Raw genomic sequence first — 17633 nt, 5'->3', positions numbered from 1 at the left:
TACTGTTTCAGGATTTGTTCTGAGGTGCTATTTAATGGGTTTTTCAAGGTGAATATGGGAAAGTTTCAGCAATTTATTGCTTACTCCTCCATACTGGCTCCCAGAAGTCCTTCAATCTACTTTCTATAATGCTTATGTTTCTTCTCTTCCTTCCTGTTTATCAAGACTTTTCCCTAGTCATGGTAGAACTCCTTGAAACAAATGACAGCTGAATAAATAACAGATTAAATCAAACTGTTTGCTTTTGGATCTAAAAATGGGTGATCATATTTCATAAGTGACCTCTTTGTATTTTTATTTATTTGTTGGCTATTTGAAGTGTTTTTGATGGTGTTTTTATATTTCCTTTCAGTTACTGACTGCTTTTTCTCAAGATTTCTAGCTCCAAAAAATGTGGAAACATTTCTTTAGAGAATGTTGGCCAAATTTCAACTTGCTTTTGGTCAGCTTTAGGTTGCAAATAAGAAATATTCTTGTTTGAGGACATGGTAATGCAAAACAAAATTGTGTCTAGAGAAATGTGACTGAATTTGAGGGGAAAAATATTTGGAATCAGAGTATAAAGGAGACCTCACATTATTGATTTAGTTACCTTAAGAGCAAATAATATATGTCTTGAAATTCCTGGGAACAAAGGAAATAAAACACGTGGGACTCATAAATTTGATTCAAATGGTGGCTTTTGGTTGCACACACTGAAAGATTGCTCAAATTGAATGAACTTGAAGTATGTGGCATTTGTCATCCTGCCTGGTCCTATTCCTTTCCTCCTGGTTGCTTCTTGTTCTCATGCTCTTTACTTGCCCTTTTACCTGGATAGATCCTGATAAAATTATTCACAATAAGGTATAAATGGCTGCTAAGGTTCAATTTTTTAAAATTTCTATCAGAAATATTTACATTTTGATGGTACAAAGAAACTTGAATTGAAGGGCTGAATTCTAAATTAAAAAATTTGATCATCAGCAAGCACAGGGGTTTTACCTCTGAAACTGCCACCCAGGACTGCCACCCAGATCTGAGTATGGGCAAAGCAATAGAATCTTTTTTAAGACTCCTGTAAATCCTTTTATAAAGACTCCTGTAATATCCTTTTGACTAATTGTTCTTCTCTCTTTCTATCTGTGGGCTGGGAGCTTTGGAAGCAACTGCTACTGCTTCTGTTGATTCAGTCACTATTGAGGCCTACTCCTGACTTGTTGGGGCTAGGGCTGAGCGGGCATGGCCAGCACTCAAAGGTGCTCCTCTCTCACCCAGGTGTGACACACTTTTAATTTAAAGAGATTTAAAAGAAAAAATAACTAGGGAAAGGGGATTTTCTAAATTCTTTGAAATCACGACAGTTGTCTTTGTCTATAGGTACGGAGATATGAGTCTTTTTTTCTTACACTGGATTAGATGGTGATAGTAACAATGAAAAGAGGGAAGCAAGATGGTGGAGAAAAGGCAGTGTCTTGCATTAGCTCTCCCCCAAATCCCTCCAAATACCTTGAAAAAATGACTATGAAAAAATTCTAGAATAGCAGAACCCACACAAACATGGAGTGAAGCGAATGTCCAGCCCAAGACAACTTGGAAGGTTGACAAGAAAGGTCTTTTGCACTAGGGCGAGAGAGGAGTGCAGTCTAGCATGGGCCATGCCAGTGCAGAGCAAACCCTCCAAGAAAATTTGGAGCAGTCCTCGAGGTAACTGAATCACTGGCAGAAGCTGTAGTTTCCATACCTTTCAGCCCAAAGACAACTTAGAAGATAGGTAAGAAAAGTGTGTCACACCTGGGTGAGAGAGGAGAACCTTTGAGTGCTGGCCATGCCCGCTCAGCCCTAGCCCCAGCAAGTCGGGAGTAGGCCTCAATAAGTGACTGAATCAACAGAAACAGTAGCAGTTGCTTCCAAAGCTCCAAGCCCACAGATAGAAAGAGAGAAGAACAATTAGTCAAAAGGATATTACAGGAATCTTTATAAAAGGATTTACAGGAGTCGTAAAAAAGATTCTATTGCTTTGCCCATACTCAGATCTGGGTGGCAGTCCTGGGTGGCAGTTTCAGAGCATGGAGGAGCACTAGCATAGTATACAGCTTATAGAAGCAGTGGAGGGAAGGACCTTCTTCATAGTTCCAGGGCAGAAAAGGGTGTTTGTGGTCACTCACAGATCAGAGCACAGGTTAAGAGAGGAATAAACACCTCTCCTTAGATCATACCACTTTAGAAGAAATGAAAATTTAGATGTCCCCAGAAGTATCTCTGAAAAGAGCTCCACAAAAGCCTGGAAGCTTGGGAAAGTGAGCCCTCCACCCTGGAAGCAGAGCAGAGTTAAAAAGTCAAGTAATTGATTGGAAAAATGAGCAAACAATGGAAAAAGAAAACCCTCTGACTACAGCAAGTTACTGTGGTGACAAGGAAGATAAAGACACACTCAGAAAGACAGCAAGGTGAAAGCTCCTACATCCCAAGACTCCAAGAAAAATATGAATTAAAAGGATTTTGAAGATATAGTAAGAGAGGTAGAGGAAAAATTCAGAAGAGAAATGAGAAAGATGCAAAAAAAATAATGAAAAATGAATCAACAGCTTGATAAAGGACTCACAAAAAATACTGAATAAAATAACACCTTAGAAAATAGACTAGGTCAAATGGTAAAAGAAGTCCAAAAAGTCAATGAAGAGAAAAATTGTTTAAAAAGCAGAATTGATCAGATGAAAAAGGAAGTCCAAAAGCTCACTGAAGAAAATAATTTCAATAGAATGGAGGGAAATATAGTTAGTCTTTCACTACATGACTATTTTGGAACTCTTTAGCAAAACTACACATATATAGCCTGTATTGAATTGCTTCCCTTTTCTGTGGGGATGGGTGGGGAAGGAGGAAGGGAGAGAAGTTGGAACTCAAAATTTTAGGAACAAATGTTGAGAATTGTTTTTGCGTGCAACTGGGAAATAAGAAATGCAGGTAATGGGGTAGAGAAATCTATCTTGCCCTACAAGAAAAGAGAGAAGATGGGGATAAGGGAAGGGAGGGCTGTGATAGAAGGGAGGGCAGACTGGGGGAAGGGGTAATCAGAATGCACAATGTTTTGGGGTGGGAAAGGGGAGAAAATTTGGAACTCAAAATCTTGTGAAAATGAATGTTGAAAACTAAAACTAAATAAATTTTTTTAAAAAAGAAATAATTCCAAATTAGAATGGAGCAAATGAGAGCTTTCTGAGAATTAAAGAAACAATAAAACAAAACCAAGAGAATGAAAGAAATAAGATAATGTGAATTTTTTCATTGTAAAAATAATTGACCTGGAATAGTTCCAGGAGAGATAATTAAAAAATTATTGGCCTACCTGAAAGCCAAGATTAAAAAAAAGCACCTAGACATCATCTTTCAAGAAATTATCAAGGAAATATGCCCTGATATTCTAGAATTAGAGAGTAAGACAGAAATGGAAAAAATCCACCAATCACTTTCTGGAAGAGTTCTCAAAATTTAAATTGCCAGGAATATTATAGACAAATTCCAGAGTTCCCAAATCAAGAAGAAAATATTACAAGCAGTCAGAAAGAATCAATTCAAGTATCATGGAGCCACAGTGAGGATAACACAACATTTAGCTGTTTTACATTAAAGAATTGGAGGGCTTGGAATATGATCTTCTGAAGGGCAAAGGAGCTAGGATTACAACCAAGAATCACTTACCTAGAAAAACTGAGTATAATCCTTCAGGAGGGAAAATGGAAATCCAGTGAGACAAACAACTGTCAAACATTCTTGATGAAAAGAGCAGAACTGAATAGAAAATTTTGACTTTCAAATATGACTCGAAAGAAGCATAAAAAGGTAAACAGGAATGGAAAATTATAAGGGATTTAGTAAGGTTAAACTGTTTACATTCCTACATGGGAAGATCATATTTGTAACTCATAAGACTTTTCTCATTATTAAGGTAGTTAGATGGAAGATAGATAGATAAATAGATACAGATATAGACAAAGGGGACAGGTGTGAGTTAAATATTAAGGGATGATATCTCAAAATAAAATTAAGGGGTGAGAGAGGAATGTACTGGGAGAAAGAAAAGGGGAAAGGTAGAATGGAGTAAATTATCTCACTTTAAAAAGGCAAGAAAAAGCTTTTTTACAGTGGAGAGGGAGAGGGGTAATGTGAGAGGGCGTGAGTGAACTTTATTCTCATTAGAATTGACTCATAGGGAATAACACACACTCAGCTGGATATAGAAGTCTATCTAACCCTACAGGAAAGTAGGAAAGGAAGAGAATAAGGGAAAGGGGAGAGAATGATATAAGGGAGGGCAGATTGGGGGAGGGGACACTCAGAAGCAAAACATTTTCAGAACAGACAGACTTCAAGGAGAGAGAGTAGAATAAATGGTGTAGGGGGACTGGATAGAGATAAATACAGTTACCAGTAGTAAGTAAGAAAAACATTTTCTCTAATTCTCTAATAAAGGTCTCATTTCTCAAACATAAAGAGAACTAAGTCAAATTTATAAAAATAAGAACCATTCCCCAATGGATAAATGATCAAAAGGTACATACTACTTCATATCAGTAGATTGACTAATAGGATAGAAAAGGTAAAAGGGAAATGTTGAAGGTGATATGAGAAAAATGAGACATGAATGCACTGCTGGTGGTGTTGTGAAATGATTCAACCATTTTATGGAGCAACTTGGAATTATGCCCAAAGGGCTGTCAAACCATGCACACCCTTTGACCTAACAATACCACTACTTGGTATGTATCCCAAAAAAGATTTTAAAAAAAGAGGGAAAAGGACATATATGCACAAAAATATGTATAGCAACTCATTTCTGGAGGCAAAGAATTGGAAATTGAGGGGATGTCCATCAATTGAGGAATGGCTGAACAAATTGTGTTATGTGAATATGGTGGAACATTATTTTGTTATAAGAAATAATGAGCAGGATGCTCTCAGAAAAACCTGGAAATATTTACAGATGCTGATGTAAGCAAAGTGACAAGTAGTGTGTACAAAGTAACAGCAATATGTAATTAAATAATAAATAAATAAATAAATAACTGGCAAAATGATCAGCTGTAAATGATTTAGCTATTCTCAGCAGTATAATGATCCAAGACAACTGTGAAGGACTTGTGATGAAAAATGCTATCTATCACCATACAAAGAACTGATGGCATCTGAATACAGATTGAAGCATACTTTTTCTAACTTTTATTTTTCTTGAGTTTTTTGTCTGTTTTCTTTCACAACATGGCTATTATGAATATGTTTTGCATGACTACACATGTATAACCTATATCAAACTGCTTGTCTTCTCAATGATGGGAGGTGGGAAGAAAGGAAGGCAGAGAATTTGGAACTCAGAGGTTTTTTTTTTTTAATATCAAAAATGGTTTTGAAATGTAACTGGGGAAAATAAAAATAAAATACTAAACAAACAAACATGGCTTGAGTCACATTCAAAGTGGTATATAGTTGTCATGTAGGGGCAATATTTTTTTAAATAGCAGGGTTTTTAAATATCTGATAAACTATAACTAAAATCTAATCTGCAAGGAGGGGGGGAGGAGGACATTTGAAAGTAAATTCTTGATTAACAAAGGATCCTCAGAACAATTTGACCTTCTGTAAATTGTGCATTGATTCTCTACCTGTGCCAAATGAAGGTGGATCAGACAATAGACAATAGATACGAAGGGAGAAGAAAGAAATGGCGAACACTTGGTGGTCTAATATTAACAAAGTCCTTGTAGCAAATGAATAAGTTAATACAATATAGGTCAGAACAAAGCTTTGCTACATTCTCAAGAGACTTTTCCTTGTATTGACTAGTGTGAAAGATATTGATAGAAAAAAAAGATAACAAGGTCTGGAAGGTCAGACCTGGCTAAACTTTTGTAAATACTCTTGAACTTCACCAGTGCTAAGTCCCTTTGGTTTTCCTTATCCTTTACCACCATTCTAAGGTTTACAGCTTTGATCCTTAAGCCTTTGTACTAGCAATCAGTGCTGGATAGTGGCCTTGAAATGCCTACTTGGGGATTTAAACTGCAGCTTCTTAAAGGACTGAGCTCTTGGGAGGTGGCAGCGGAGCCTATGAGTTCAATGTGCTCAGCTTACAAATTACTGTCTTTTAGTCTTAAATAATATTCAGCTGTATCTTCTGACTTGTAGGGCAGCTTGTTAGCATAAACCAATAGCTGGAAGAATGGAAAGAGGAAGGGGAAGAAAGGAAAATAATACATCTTTCCCATTAAATTAACAGAACAATTCTTGTACAATTTTACTCCATTGGGCGAGTAGAGGGACATGGCAATCTAGAATATTCTCCTACAGCTGCATTATCTATATTGATCCAGACATATACAGTGCTATGAAATAAACATTTAGTAAGTCCCTTCTATGTGCCAAAAATTGTGCTAAGTGCTGAGGATACAAATAATAAAACGAAAAATAGCTCCTGCCCTGAAGGGGTTTACAGTATAATATATAGGATGTATTTACTGTTCTCTCCCAATCTAGCTTTCAAAGAACTTGAATATGGCCAATAATCAGCATTATTTTAGTTGTATACACCCAAAACAACAACAAAAGCACTGAAATGTAAATAAATATGCACACATGTATATATGTGCACACATACATGCATGGGTATTTTGATATATTTGTGCATGTATATGTATGTGATATATGCAATAAATACTTGTATGTACATACACATATACATATACACATAGCAATATATGTGTGCTTACATGTGTATATATGCACATATAGATAAATATGTATGTGTGCATGTATATATACATACATATGCAATGTCTGTGTTTGTACATGTACATATGTATTTGATGTGCTGGTGTGGGACATGTAAACAAGTAGTTTGACCTCACCCTTTCAGAATATACTCTTGAGGGGCTGGAGCATTTTTCTCTAAAGCTATCAGCTTGAGCTCCTATTCGCATCTCCTCACTGTTAGCTACCAGTGACTATCACCTCAGTTTTCTCTAACCAATTAACCAATCAAAGAAATATGTACTTCTAAGATGTAAGCATATAAGCATAGCAATAAAAACATTCCCCCTCAACACCTTGAGTCATCCTCTCCTATACTACTGTATTGGTCTCTTGGGGGTGTGAGTAATTGACACAATTTCTATACATCATTGGCTCAGTCGACTTCATGTCCAAATGTCACATCAGTGCTTGATCTTAACTACTGCAGAGCTGGACTGTAATGCTACTTCTTGCTCCTTGGGGCCTCAAAGTCAAACTGGCTACAAAACTAAGGCTGGATCTCAGATGTCTCACTTTCCAGACATTTTGAAGCTCATGAGGTTATAGCCTCAGCCTCCTTAATCTAAAATGAGAGAATGAAACACAAGGGCAAAGAATCAAAACCCATACTAAGGGGCACATGTCCACCTCAGTCTCGGATAGGGAGGCCCTGAGACCTCTTTCCTTATGTCATCTTCTGCCTTTTCTCACTGGAATACTTCTAGGCAGGAAATCAAACAAAGAAAAGGCCAACGCTCCAGATAACTAGTGTCATTTGAATGTACTCCCAATTTTAGCTATATAGCCAATCAAAGAGGCTCCACTTCATTAGGTGGTTTGCAGCTGGGAATGAGTGATAGAATATGTACACAGACTCTAAAGCGTATGGGAATATATCAACTGAACACTTCACACATGCTTTTAAGACTGGGTGCATTAGGCCCTCATCCATTTTACTCTACACATGCTTTCAGTTTCATACTGGCTCAGGGTAAGAGCAGTCCCATCCCCCAGTTATACTTAAATAATATTTCTATATTCCATTTCAAAGATACATCATTTAAAGGGTGTAGCCTATATTCAAGAGTTGTCTACAAGGGAAATGAAATAAGCATTTATTAAGTGTTCACTGTGTGCCAGGCCTTTTACTAATCATTTTATGATTATCTCATTTGATCCTCAGAATCTGCACAGTAGGTGCTACTATTCTCATTTTATAATTGAGGAAACTGAGGCAAATAGAAGATAAGTGACTTGTCAACAGTCACTGAGCTAGTAAATATCTGCAGCCAGATCTGAACACAAGTCTTTCTGATTCCAGGTTCAGGGCCACTTCATTATCTCCACATTGGTCCGATGTTATAAAAGCCCACTTAATTAATTCTTGGTGAATCTGTCAGAAGCACACAGAGATGTGTCACAGCTAAGAGCTTTCAAGTGTCAGTGGTGAGCCAAGACTATGTCCCCGGGAACCTTGTGGAGAGCTTATGAAGAATCTTCTCTGTGCTTGAGAATATTCAGCTAGTACATGGTGCACAGGGGACAACAAGATTAAGTAAAACTCCTGTCACAAAAAACTTTGACATGAATTTTGTATTTACTTGTCTTCGTTATTTTTCACAGCAGCCCTGCTATGTAGATTACTGTTGCTTGGGGAAGAGAAAACTCAGGCACATGAAGATTAAGAGTGATTTGCCCAAAGGCACACAGTTAGTCTGGAATATCTTACAAATCAAAATTCTCCAGCCTTTCCTCCCCAGGCTGCTGTTAAAGGCACTGAGATATTCTGCTGCATAAGAAGCTTACTTGAGCCTGATGATTGACTGTGTATTTGTCATCCAAGGACCAGCCAAGTCAGATTTAGTGGAGCTCAACACCAGATCAGCCTCAGGGTCTTGAATTTATTCACCACAAAAACTCTTGAAGACCTTTTACTGAAAGAAAAGTTGTGCTCTATATTGGTGGTCCACACTGAGGAAATCATAGAACACTGAAACATTGAAATAATTAGTTTGCATCGAGAGAGAGGGAGGTTTGAGTAGTGGAATGTCTCCTAAATACTGACATGAATGATGGGAGTGTCTGGTTTTATCAAGGGTTTTAAATTATATAATCTTTTTTTAAAATAGATCTAACAGGCAATGACTTCATCTGGGATGAAAATTTGATTTGAATGTGCGTGTGTGTTCGCCCTTCATTGCCGAAGAGGACCATGCCATCAGAGAAGTAATGACATGACTTGCACTTGACTTTGCTTTGAATGAGGGAAGGCTGTGCAGGTCACCAGTCTCACTTCTCCTCCAGAGTCATCTGAATCCAGTGACCAGATATTCATCAGGATGACTGGAGATTACCCAGGATGAGGCAAGTGGGGTTAAGTGACTTGCCCAAGGTCACACAGCTAGTGAGTGTCAAGTGTCTGAGGTGAGACTTGAACTCAGGTCCTCCTGACTCCTGCACTTGCTCTCTATCCACAGCACCACCTAGCTGCCCCCTGGTTTGAATGTAATGGCACAGAAGACAACCTGACCTGGAGACAACAGGGTTAAGGCCCAGTAGAAGAAAGGACAACAGCCCAATTGAACCTACATTTTCACTGGTTGTCCCCTATTTCTGTAATTCTCTCCCTCATTTCTGCCTCCTGGCTTCCATGACTTCCTTAAAGTCCCAGATAAAATCCCATCTTTAATAAGACTTTTCTGATCCTGTAGGAAATTTGTTTGCATATTGTTTCTCCAAAGGTATTCAAGCTGTTTGAGAACAAGAATATTTTTGTCTTTGTTATTTCCAACACTTAGTACGGTGTCTGACCCATACTGGACACTAATTGTTTACTGACTGATTCATGAGTGGTTATTCCTCCAAAACTGTGTAGGAAAGTGGAGATAGTGGGACAAGACACTGAAATTGTGATTCACATGAGGGGAAAATGTACCCTCTTTGATGCTGGCAACCTGGGACAAAGCCCCATTCAACCTTATACTAGTTATGACTCCAATTTGTTTGTTATTCATCCTTCATTCTCCAAGAGGACCAATGACATTAGGAGGGTGATGTCTTGATTTGAAAGTGAATTGGATTTAAGTGAGGCAGAGCTATGAGGTCATCAGACTCATTCTCTCCTTTAGTCATCAGAATCAAAGACATAAGTGAAGATGACTTCAGCAATGGCCCAGGATGACTTATTATGAAATGAAGATAAAAAAGTACATTCACAATAACATATATTCATATAATAGACCTAGGACCTTCTATGAAGAGTTTAAAAATCTGAAATGGGCATTGATTTCTGCTAGTAACTTTATATCCATCATAGTATTACAAAGTCCAGAGACGAATATTCTCTCTTGTTATGTGTGCCATTGTTATTGTTTTTTCATTTTCAGCTATGACCAACTTCATGATCCCATTTGGAGTTTTCTTGGCAGAGATACTAGAGGGGTTTGCCATTTTGTTCTGCCGCACATTTTTTTCTACTTAATAGTATTTTATTTTTTCCAATTACCTGTTAAGATAGTTTTCAACATTCACTTTTATAAAATTTTAAATTCCAATTATTTTTAACCTCCCTTCTTTTCCTCTCCCCTGCCCTAAGATGAAAAATAATCTGATATAGGTTATAAATGTTCAATCATATTAAGCCTATTTCCACATTAGTCATATTGTGAAAGAATCAGAACAGGGAAAAACCACGAGAAAGAAAAAATAGCAACAAAAAAAGGGAAAATAGCATGCTTTGATCTGCATTCAGACTCCAAAGCTCTTTCTCTTAATGTGGATAACATTTTCCACCATGAATCTTTTGGAATTGTCTAAGATCAATGAATTGCTGCAAAGAGCTAAGTCTATCAAAGTTGATCTTCGCACAATGCTAGTGTTACTGTGTACAGTGTTCTCCTTATTCTGCTCACTTCACTTAGTATCAGTTGAGGTCGTTCCAGACTTTTCTGAAATCTACCTGCTCATCATTTCTTATAGAACAATAGTATTCAATTGCATTCATATACCACCATTCATATTCTTCAGCCATTCCCTAATTGATGAACATCCCCTCAATTTTCTTTACTTTTTTTTCAAGGAAAACTTTTTATTGTAGGTACAGTGAGACAGCTGGACACAGTTTAGATGATTCCAATTTTGTTGGCAACATCCAAAACATCATAGTCTGGAGAAAGCCGGACATAAGCTTTCTTCTCTCCATCAGGCCAGGTCAGTGTGTTGACCTTGGCCACATCGATGTCATATGACTTCTTTACTGCCTGCTTGATGTGATGCTTGTTGGCCTTGACATCCACAATGCAAACTAGGGTGTTGTTGTCCTCAGTCTTCTTCACAGCAGACTCAGTGGTCAAGGGAAACTTAATGATGGCATAGTGATCAAGCTTGTTTCTCCAGGGGTCACTTTGCTGAGGGTATTTGGGCTGCCTTCTTAGTCTTAGTGTCTCGGGTCACTGGAAGGTGGGGGATGTTCGGATCTTCTTCTTTTTGTGGCTACGGACATCCTTCAACACTACCTTCTTGGTCTTCAAGGCCTTGGACTTGGCTTCTGTCTTGGGGGGACAATGGCTTTCTTCTTCACCTTTGGCACCATCTTGGAGGAAAGGGTCCATCCCCTCAGTTTTCAATTCTTGGCCACCACAAAAAGAGCTGCTATTAAATATTTTCGTACTTATGACTCCTTTTCCCTTTTTGATGATCTCTTTGATATTCAACCCTAATAGTGGTATTTCTGGATCAAAGGGCATGCATAATTTTATAGCCTTTTGGACGTAGTTCCAAATTGCTCTCCAGAATGGTTGGACTTACAACTCTACCAACAATGCATCAGGATTCCAATTTTTTCATATCTTCTCCAACATTAATCATTTTCCTTTTCTGTGATATTAGTCAATCTGATAGGTATGAGGTTGCACCTCAGAGTTGTTTAATATGCATTTCTCTAATCAACAGTGATTTAGAGCATTTTCATATAACTATAGATAGTTTTAATTTCTTCATCTGGATGCTGCCTGTTTATATCCTTTAACCATTTATCAATTGGGGAATGACTTATATTCTTATAAATTTGACTCAGTTCTTTATATATTTTAGAAATGGGACCTTTCTGAGAGATACTAGTTGTAAAAATTCCCAGATTTTTGCTTCCCATCTAATCGTGGTTGCATTAGTTTTGTTTATTCTGCAGTACATTTTACAGATGAGGAAATTGAGGTTAAACAGGGTTAAGTGACTTGCTCAGGGTCAGATATCTAACAAGTCTCTGAGACCAGATTTGAATTTAGGAATATGAGTCTCCAGACTCCAGGCCCAGCAGGCTATCCATTGCACCACCTAGCTGTTCCAAGAGGCATCAATGGGATTTTTTTTTTTTTAATGATTTTTTGAGACCATTTGTAAACCTGACTTAGAAAAAAATAATTAAAATCAACAGTTCAAGAAAATGATCATAAAAAGATTTGAGTATAAGTTTAGGAAAAACAATGGTGAATTGGAATAGGAGAAAAGAATTACCTGGACTCATAAAATGGACTGATTTTCCCTAGGACTTAAGCTATAAGTTGAATGCTGGTTACACAGGTTGAAGGTTGTAGTTTAGTCATTTTTCAGTTGTTTCTGACTCTTCCTGACCCCATTTGGAGTTTTCTTGGAAGAGTTACTGGAGTAGTTTACCATTTCCTTCTCTCAGCTCATTTTACACATGAAGAAACTGGGCTAAATGGCTTGCCCAAGACACACAGCTAGTAAGCATCTGAGTCTGAATTGGATCTCAGGTCCTTCTGATTTTAGCACCAGAGTTCTTTCCACTTTGCCACTTAGATGCCCATGCAGGTTGAATGGTAGCCCACCATTATTAAGTCCCTCTTGGGTGTACTAAATGGTGCCCATGTGGTTGAAAAATTACTTCAATTTAAAATAGCTTTATTATTGTTCTACAATGTATATTTTCTCTCAAACAAAAACTTATCATAACTGGAAATTGAGAGAATGCATATCATTTGGGGAATGACTGAACAAACTGTGGTAAATGGATGTAATGGAATACTATTGTGCTATAAGAAATGATGAACAGTCGGACTTCAGAAAAACCTGGAAAGACTTATATGAACTGATGCCGAGTGAAGTGAGAAGCGTCAGGAGAACATTATACATAATAACAACCACAGTGTGTGAGGACTGTTTCTGACAGACTTAGCCCTTCACTGCAATGCAAGGACCTAAAACATTCCTAAAAGACTCTTAAGGCAAAATGCCATCCACATCCAGAGAAAGAACTATGAAATCAGAAGGCAGAATGAAGCAGACTATTTTCTTTTGTGTTATGTTTTGTTTTGGTTTTTCTCATGGTTTCTCCCATGCATTTTAATTCTTCTGCGCAACATGACTAATGTGAAAATGTGTTGAACAAGAATTTATGTATAGAACCCACATAAGATTACATGCCATCTCGGGGGGGGAAGGGAGAAAATTTAAAACTTATGGAAGTGATTGTTGAAAACTGAAAACAAATAAATTAATTAAAAAAGAAAAAAATTAGAAAATGTAGAAGGAAACCATAAAGACAAACAGAAAAACCCCCCTACCCCCCACAATTCAAAAAATAATTAGGTAGAATAATATAAAAAATGGTAGTGAGTTCACATACCCTTAGACTTAGCAATTTGCTAACTGATAAAAGAACTGAAGACTGTGTGCTTTAATCTAGAAAAGGTCACCATTATCCCTTGTACTTGCTACTAGTTATGTTGTCTTTTGATGCCAGCTTCCTTTATATGGATGAAATCAGTTGCAGAGCTGTCACAAAAACTTTGCAGCCCAATAATTGTCCTGTGAGTAATTAATATCTATTCTGTTCCTCTCAGTGGGTTGAATCATGCAGAGGAGTGGGGCTCCATCCTTGAAACAGCCCACCTCCTGCTCTGAGAAGGCCAACGACCATGGAACATTGCCTCTTGGTCAAGACAAAAGCTATACAGAAGGCCCTGAAGAGTCTCCTGTATCAAATAAATCCCTTTTTCTTCCTGAACCCTTGGCCTTTGTCATAAGATCATAGAATTCAAGTTGGGTGGACTCTCAGAGGTCATCTAATTCTACCCTCTCATTCTATAGATAAGGAAAGTAACATTCATGGAGATCAAAGACATGCCCAGTCATACATGTAGCAAATGTCAGAGGGAAAATTTGAAACCAGGAATTTTCATTCCAGAGTCAGTCTTCTTACCATACCACACAACCTCTTCAAAATAGGCTTCTAAATTATCTCCACTCTTTCAACGAATCTTGTTTGTGAGCTCTACTTCATAAACAGCTACTTATCCCTGGGGTGCCCAGCAATTGTTGCCTTCTCTCAGACTAGACTGTGCTATGAGGTCCCTAAAGGGCCATCTGTTTTTGGGTAGAACATGGTCCTGGGGGATGTAGCTTGATCATCAACTGTCTCCTTTCTGCTAAACAGCCTTATTACTATTTTTCCTGAGCCTGAACTTGGCCTGAAAGAGCATTATCTCTCTAAAGTATTTAATTCCTTTATACTCCTTATCCAGGACTGATCCATAACAGCCTAGATTCTTGATCCTCTACCCTCCCTTGAAAGGAGCAACACAGTGTGGAAGAAGTGCATGTTTCCCACCCCATATTGAAGTCTTGGGAAAAAGTCCTGCAGCCCCACCCTAGTTAAGGCATCTATTGCTTTTTATATTTTTCTTCCTTCCAAAGCTTATAACTGGGTTGTCAGAGGTTAATATAAGAATTAGGAGATTCTGTTTCAGAATAATTTATACCTTAACCCACCAGTTGCAATTTATATAGTAGATCAATAACAACAACCCTATCAACCTTTTGGCTCTATAAGCTCTTATCTATCATTGTGGAGTTGTGTGCTTAGAAATTACTTTACTTGATCCTCCTTTGATCCTCACAATAACTAAACCTGTTAGACTACTAGATCTGGTGTGAAAAATAAAGAGAACCTGAGGGAAGTTCTAAGTGAGTTATCCAAAGCTACTACGTGAGTGAGGAATCAGATGTGAAACCAAACCTTCAGACAACATCCAGTTCCCTTTTGGCTACAACATCATGGGCTCCCAAAACAATACTATCAGGAGAAATAAGAAGCACATGTAATATGGCTATATTCTATTCAGCTCTGACTTTAGAGAGGTGCTGTAATTTTCTTCCCTGTAAAGGAAGAATATCCTTTTATCAGACTGTTCAGAGATAAGTAACATTTTGCCTCCAGACCAGGCATGATCTTAGTCTCAACCTCAATAACCTCTCCACTAGAGAGAATGCCATAAGCTATTGAGACACTTGATTTGAAATGTTTATCTCTTCAGTAAATCATAGTCAATGACTCCTTGTAGCAGTAATTCATTTAGGACAAAAAGCAATAGCAGCTAGGGAACATCTGCATACTCACTGATGTACAATTGAGAGCTTCCTGACAGCTGATGACTAATTTTCACTGCAAGGAATACATATAAGCTTTCATAAAATAAAATTAGAAAATCAACACCCAAAGTACAATTTGAAGATTGAATCTTTGACTGTATCTTTTTAAACTCTTTGATCCTAGATGTTTCTTAAGGACTAAAAGTAAGCCTTAAAAAAGCAAATTTAAGTTGCAAATTATTCCTATAAGATTTGGGGAAAGGTACATATACACTATCTCATATGATCAATCAATCTATTTCTAAGCATTTCTTTAAGATCTACTGTTTGCCAGGCACTATGCTAAGTGCAAGAGTTTCCAAAATAAAAACTAAATGGTCTTTGAGGTGTTTACATTTTATTGAAGGTGATAACAGATACATATGAAAGTATATAATTCCTCTCCCTGTTCCCAGAAGCACAAAAACAAAATCTAGGAAATGCACCTGTGATTTCATTGATATCAGGAACTCCTAGATGAGGAAATTCCCTCTGTCAATGCACTTTAGCTTGTAGTCTTAGTGAACAACCTATAACATTAAAAAGTTAAATGACCGAAGTCACACAGAGGCTGAACTAGAACCCAGGACATCCCAGTTCTGAGGTTAACTCTGTATCCAGGACTTCTTGTTTCCTCTCTATATGAGTCAAATTAGAACTTCAGAACTTGTAGAACTTTTTTTTGGTGGGGACTGGGGTAGGAGGTGGAATGCATTAGAAACTAGACAATCAGGAAAGGCCTTATCTACAAGATGAAACTAGAGCTGAGATTTGAAATAAATTAGGGATTCTAAGAGATGGGTGTGCAAAGAGAGTGCATTCCTGGCATGGGGCATAGCCTTGAACTCATTATTGATCTTACTATCACATATCTTATATAGTTTTAATTATTTGTATACATGCGTACATATGTGTTTTATATATATATATATACACACATATATATTTATGAAATAATTACTTTCATACCTCAAAGTTCTACCTTCATGAAGCCCTTTTCACTCCCTAGATGTTCTTCAAAGATCACCATGGCCAGAGAAGCTATTTAACAAGTGGTTAACCCTTAATAAGGGCCACAACAAACTTAAATACCCTGATCCTTGGATGAAGATAGTATAGCTCATCTCCAGGCCTATTGCAGGATGAGAACAAACTTGACAGGGAAGGGCAAAAGGAAGGAAATAAGCATTTACTAAGTACCATCTATGAGCCAGGGACTGTTTTAAGCACTTCACAAATGTTATCTCAACTGATCTTCACAGTAGCCCTAGAAGGAAGAATGTGAAGGATTAAAAACGAATTTCAAACAGAGGGCAATGTAGAGGTGATGGTGGGAATGATCAGGCTGCAATGTATAGCCAAACTGGAACCTCAGTTTCCTTATCCATCAGATGGATGTCAATCCTCCCTAATAGAGTTGTTGTAAGGGTCAAATAGGATAATATATGCAAAACAATTTGCAAAACTTAAAAGCACTATATAAAGATTAGTATCATCATCAAAAAATAAATATATTATAGGAAGAAAAGATGCTGTGGTCATTAGGAATGATATCAAAATACCATTGCACTCTACTGGTGCCCTCATGATGACAGGAGGAAGAAGAGTCTCTTCCTTGCTGGGTAAACTTTCCATGGAGAACTTACAAGAGAACCTAGATAAGATTTATTCAGGATGAAAAAGTATGGATAGATTTCCAGTCTTAATCACTGGAGGCTCATTTAAATCCTTGCCACTATAGGGTTCTTCTGACCCATTTGAGGACCCAGGGTAACTTCTAAAATCCCATGGAAGCAATGGAGCAGGATCTTAGTGAGGGACAAAATCTCTTCGTATCAATTGAAATATATCATTTCAGCATTTTCTCAGAAATCATAAGTAACATTAAAATGACAAAAGTTTGTCCACAATTGTTAATACACCGCTTTCTCATAATACTAAAAATACATTATAATAATAACTAACATCTAGAAAGTACTTAATATATGTTATGCATTTCCCTCAGCACTTTACAATTATTTTATCATTTGATTCTTGCATCAACCTTATAAAGTAGCTGCTATAATTATCTCCACTTTATGGCTGAGGAAACTGAGGCAAACAAATGACTCACTCAGGGTCACACAGCTAGTGAGTGACTGAGGCAGTCACGTAGGGTTTCCTGACTTCAAGCCTAGTATGCTATACACCACACCACTTAGCTTCCAAGAAATTCATCCAGTTTCTCAAATGCCACTGAGACCTGAAGGTAAACTTAGTACTCAGAAAAGATCAGGGATGCAGCAAGAAGCCCAAACAATCTTAAGCTGGTATAATCTGTAAACTTTTCAATAATTGATAGAGAAAATTTCCCAATGACTACATCAAGGTTAAGGGGGTGATCTATACAAGTACATCACTGGCCTTCCTCAGGAGGAAATTCTTTGAATCTGGCTTTTTTG

The 17633-nt window shown here is 37.5% G+C and overlaps 1 protein-coding gene across 1 annotated transcript; it reads right to left on the bottom strand.

The window, feature by feature from the left end:
• Window positions 1-10886: 10886 nt before the first annotated feature.
• On the bottom strand, window positions 10887-11375 carry LOC140502575 (large ribosomal subunit protein uL23-like). The gene is made up of 2 exons (XM_072606629.1): window positions 11280-11375; window positions 10887-11171 (listed from the first exon to the last, which is right to left on the bottom strand). Exons 1-2 carry the CDS (start codon window positions 11373-11375, stop codon window positions 10887-10889), a joined length of 381 nt encoding a protein of 126 aa, XP_072462730.1.
• Between the last annotated feature and the right edge of the window lie 6258 nt (window positions 11376-17633).

This window comes from Notamacropus eugenii, chromosome 4 (assembly GCF_028372415.1).
Source record: "Notamacropus eugenii isolate mMacEug1 chromosome 4, mMacEug1.pri_v2, whole genome shotgun sequence".
NCBI classification, from domain to species: domain Eukaryota; kingdom Metazoa; phylum Chordata; class Mammalia; order Diprotodontia; family Macropodidae; genus Notamacropus; species Notamacropus eugenii.
The sequence above is the reverse complement of the archived record's forward strand: the minus strand, read 5'-3'. Positions and strand labels throughout refer to the sequence as shown.

Excerpts from the sequence above, each read along its gene's own strand:
- LOC140502575 (XM_072606629.1), bottom strand. The coding sequence starts at position 11,375 with ATGGACCCTTTCCTCCAAGATGGTGCCAAAGGTGAAGAAGAAAGCCAT. Across the intron at positions 11,172-11,279 it reads AGGCCTTGAAGACCAAGAAG|CAAAGTGACCCCTGGAGAAA; the intron begins GTAGTGTTGAAG and ends AAATACCCTCAG.